The 3825-nt window shown below is 39.5% G+C and overlaps 1 protein-coding gene across 1 annotated transcript; it reads left to right on the top strand.

Annotated features, from left to right (window-relative positions):
• Nucleotides 1-729: 729 nt before the first annotated feature.
• On the top strand, nt 730-3521 carry LOC121457419 (olfactory receptor 52R1-like). The gene is made up of 2 exons (XM_041666085.1): nt 730-745; nt 2557-3521. Exons 1-2 carry the CDS (start codon nt 730-732, stop codon nt 3519-3521), a joined length of 981 nt encoding a protein of 326 aa, XP_041522019.1.
• Nucleotides 3522-3825: the final 304 nt, after the last annotated feature.

The following is a 3825-nucleotide window of genomic DNA, read 5'->3' as shown; positions in this document are numbered from 1 at the left end:
CCTCAACAATATGAACACTGAGTGTGTAAAGTCAGACCAGACAGAATGGAATGAGAAAGACTGGGAATTCAGGGTCTCTAAAAAAATTCAAATAGAGGGGAAGAGGAGAACTGGATTTTCAATTAAACCATGCAGCGTGGTGGAGGGTGTCCTATTTCCTAACTGTGTGAATTAAGTGTGTCCTTACTAAGGCTATCTAGAAGAAGCCAGTAAGAATGTAATCTCAAGCCTGTCATGTGATATATTCCTAAAATACCAGTATTAGGGCGTATTAGGCCAGCTATGCTATATAGTATGAAGGAAGGGGGAATGGAGAGACAGGAGAGAAAGAAGAGAAGAGAAGGAAGGGAGGAAGGAAGGAAGAAAGGGAGGAAGAAGGAAGGAAGGAAAGAAGGAAGAAAGGTAGAATATAGAGAAAGCAATACATTCCCAGAGACACTAAAATCTCAATCTAGATCTTGGTCCAGGGAAGTAGCAACAATCCTAAGTACAAATTCTCCAATTTAATATATTGTCTAAGCAGCCTACATATCAGCTATTGTCATAACTGATCAATAATTTTTCTGACTCATCTGGAGCAGGATTCTCAACTACTCATTGCCAGCAACGACCCTATTGTGTGCCTCTAGAAGCCCTGGTCCAAGAGTCATGTACTATGACAATGATTTTATTATGTGACCATAAGATATCATTTAATGACTCAGCTCTTATTGTTTCTCATAGAAAATGATGGCAGAAATTTTACGTAAGTTAGAAAAACTAAACTTTAAGGGGCTTTCATGAAGGGTCTCAAAATTCAACTCCCTCACAGTTACTCAGAGGTAACTATGTACATTGGGACCTTTAGCACCTAATCCAGTGCCTGGGGGTGAGAATAAAGATGATCTGAATATGATTGTTTAAATCACCATTAATGTTAGTGACGGTCCTCATCAAGTGAGAGTGACATACTGGACAGGTAGGTAATGCTGAAGCTCCTGGTTTAAACAGAAAATGTACTACTGTTTGAGGGGATTGAATCTGGTAAAAGGAAGCAAGGGAGAGGCCCTCAGTCCCAGATAAAGTGAGTATCTGAATTGTCACTAGGGAGTTCATTGGAATATTTGCCTGGGCAATCTCATGATTATTAGCCAGGAAAGTTGGTAGGCTTTCTGGTGTAGAGAAGACTTCGACATTCCTTTCAACCATTATAAAGGAAGGGGACTAAGAAGACATAAAACTTAAATCAAACTTTGAAGAAACCTGTTTAGGATTCTTGATGCTTATAAAATGAAACATTTGTTAGCTTGCAAAGATTTGTTAAGCAAGCCTATGAGGACACTGTTTTCACCTGAAGGTTTCTGTTATGAAAGAGGTAAAAACTGAAACTCTTAAACCCAAGCACAAGGCAGCAAAGACAAAGTGAAAAGATGTTGCGTAAGAACCAAGTTATATGTATTCTACCTCTTAGCTGTTTTTTTTTTTGTGTGTGTGTGCATGTGTGTTTGTGTGTGTTGCGGGGGGCAAGTTACTTTCTTTGGAGAGCTCAGACATCAAAAACCAAGCAATATTAAAGCAAGTACAGATACAAGCTGCCACTCAAAACCTTCTCCCACAGCTTCTAGTATCAGAAATTACTATAAGTCTAAGGAGAATTTTTAAAGTAGGGTTTTGGGAATTCCATCAGGAAAGTTTCCAGTTGAGGATATTGTTAATGAGTCTATTGCATCTGAATAATAGTCTTTACTAGTTACTTTCATCAAAATACATTTATCTGATTTCTCTTTATCAAGAATAGAGGTGGTAAGCTGACTGTCAGGTTTAGGGTCATCTTCACTAGGACATCCTTGAATAAATTACACTATGTAAACCAAATCCATGTTGTGGATTGCAGTTAGTAAGCAAATCTGTGTTGGAATATAGCTGAAGACATGCACTAACATGTGGCCCATGCCTACTTTTACACTTTAACAGAGAAAGGCACTAATTTAAAAAGAAAATGAATCAATCACAAAGCATAAGATATTCATGTTCTAAGATTTTCATTAAATATGACGTTATAAATGCCAACTTCACAGATGGTTTATCCTTTCCTTTGGCCTAGAACCAAGATGATTATTGTCTTAATTATTCAAATATATTGGGAGAATAAATTACTATGCTCCTTTAATCCACACTTGCCTCCTGCCCTGAACTACTGCTGCTCAAATGATTCAACACAGAGACAAATGGGCCTGTGTGGAAGGTAGACCAAGTCATTTGCTAAATGGAAGATGGCAAGGTTTAATGTAGCTGATTTGTCACAGAAGTTTGCCCTTAGTGGATTCTACTTCTGAGAATACTTTTTCTTTAGGAAATAATTACCCTTGAAACTGACATATTCTAATATCATTTTGAGTGTTACAGATACTAATAAAATATTAAGTAGCATAATTTTATGTTATAATATTATTTATTATAAATGATGATTTTATTACAAATGACTATAGAATTTATTCATAATATTTTACGAGAGCAAATAATCATCCTTGCTTGGCTGTTATTATCCTCAGAGAACAGATTAATTTCACTACACAGAAAATATAACCTATTCTTTCGTGTTGGCTTCAAGGAACAGCTCTTCTCATTCTACGTTCTTCATCTTGCTTGGAATCCCAGGGCTGGAGAATTATCAATTTTGGGTTGCCTTTCCATTCTGTGTCATGTATATTTTGGCAGTGACTGGGAATGTCACCATCCTACACATAATTCGGATTGACCACACGCTACATGAGCCCATGTACCTCTTCCTGGCCATGCTGGCTACCACTGACCTGGTCCTATCCTCTTCCACACAACCTAAAATGCTGGCCATACTCTGGTTTCATGACCATAAGATTGAATACCATGCCTGCCTCATTCAGGTGTTCTTCATACATGCCTTTTCTTCTGTGGAGTCTGGGGTGCTCATGGCTATGGCCTTGGACCGCTACGTGGCCATCTGCTTCCCACTCCGACATTCCAGCATTCTGACCATGTCTGTAGTCATCAAACTGGGGACAGCTGTGATGGTCAGAGGGCTGCTGTGGGTGAGCCCCTTCTGCTTCATGATCTCCAGGATGCCCTTCTGTCCCAACAAGGTCATTCCCCAGTCCTACTGTGAGCACATGGCTGTGCTCAAGTTGGTGTGTGCTGATACCAAAATCAATCGTGGATATGGGCTCTTTGTGGCTTTTTCTGTGGTTGGCTTTGATATAATTGTCATCGGTGTATCTTATGTGATGATTCTGAGAGCTGTGCTGAGGTTGCCCTCAGGTGAAGCCCGCCTCAAAGCTTTTGGTACATGTGCTTCTCATATTGGTGTCATCTTAGCCTTATATATTCCAGCCCTTTTCACCTTCCTTACCCACCGATTTGGCCACCATGTGCCCCGTGTTGTGCACATCATGTTTGCTAATGTCTACCTGCTGGTTCCTCCCATGCTCAACCCCATCATCTATGGAGTCAGAACCAAACAGATCAGGGACAGAGTTATCCAAGGATGTTGTAGAAAAGGCCCTTGAACCAGTGACCACAGCAACCATGCTTCAGTTACCCATACTGAGGTATCCACAGAGATGAGGAACAGTTCCCAGGCTCTGACCTACCATTGCAAAGCCATCCCTATGGCTTATGTGCAGGATGAAAATTTTCCAGAACAAGAAAGAATGAATTTTATGGTAACCACAACTAGAGATCTGAGAGGTGTGATGTATTATACAGAAATAGTTAATGTATATTTTTCATGAAAGAATATTTTACACAAACTTCATTTACTGATATCATCAGTTCTGTGTTCAAGTTGATATTACACCATATATCACAATG

The sequence above is a fragment of the Microtus oregoni genome, unplaced genomic scaffold (assembly GCF_018167655.1).
Source record: "Microtus oregoni isolate MIOR12 unplaced genomic scaffold, Mior012 000016F_ref0000370, whole genome shotgun sequence".
In the NCBI taxonomy this organism is placed as follows: domain Eukaryota; kingdom Metazoa; phylum Chordata; class Mammalia; order Rodentia; family Cricetidae; genus Microtus; species Microtus oregoni.
The sequence above is the reverse complement of the archived record's forward strand: the minus strand, read 5'-3'. Positions and strand labels throughout refer to the sequence as shown.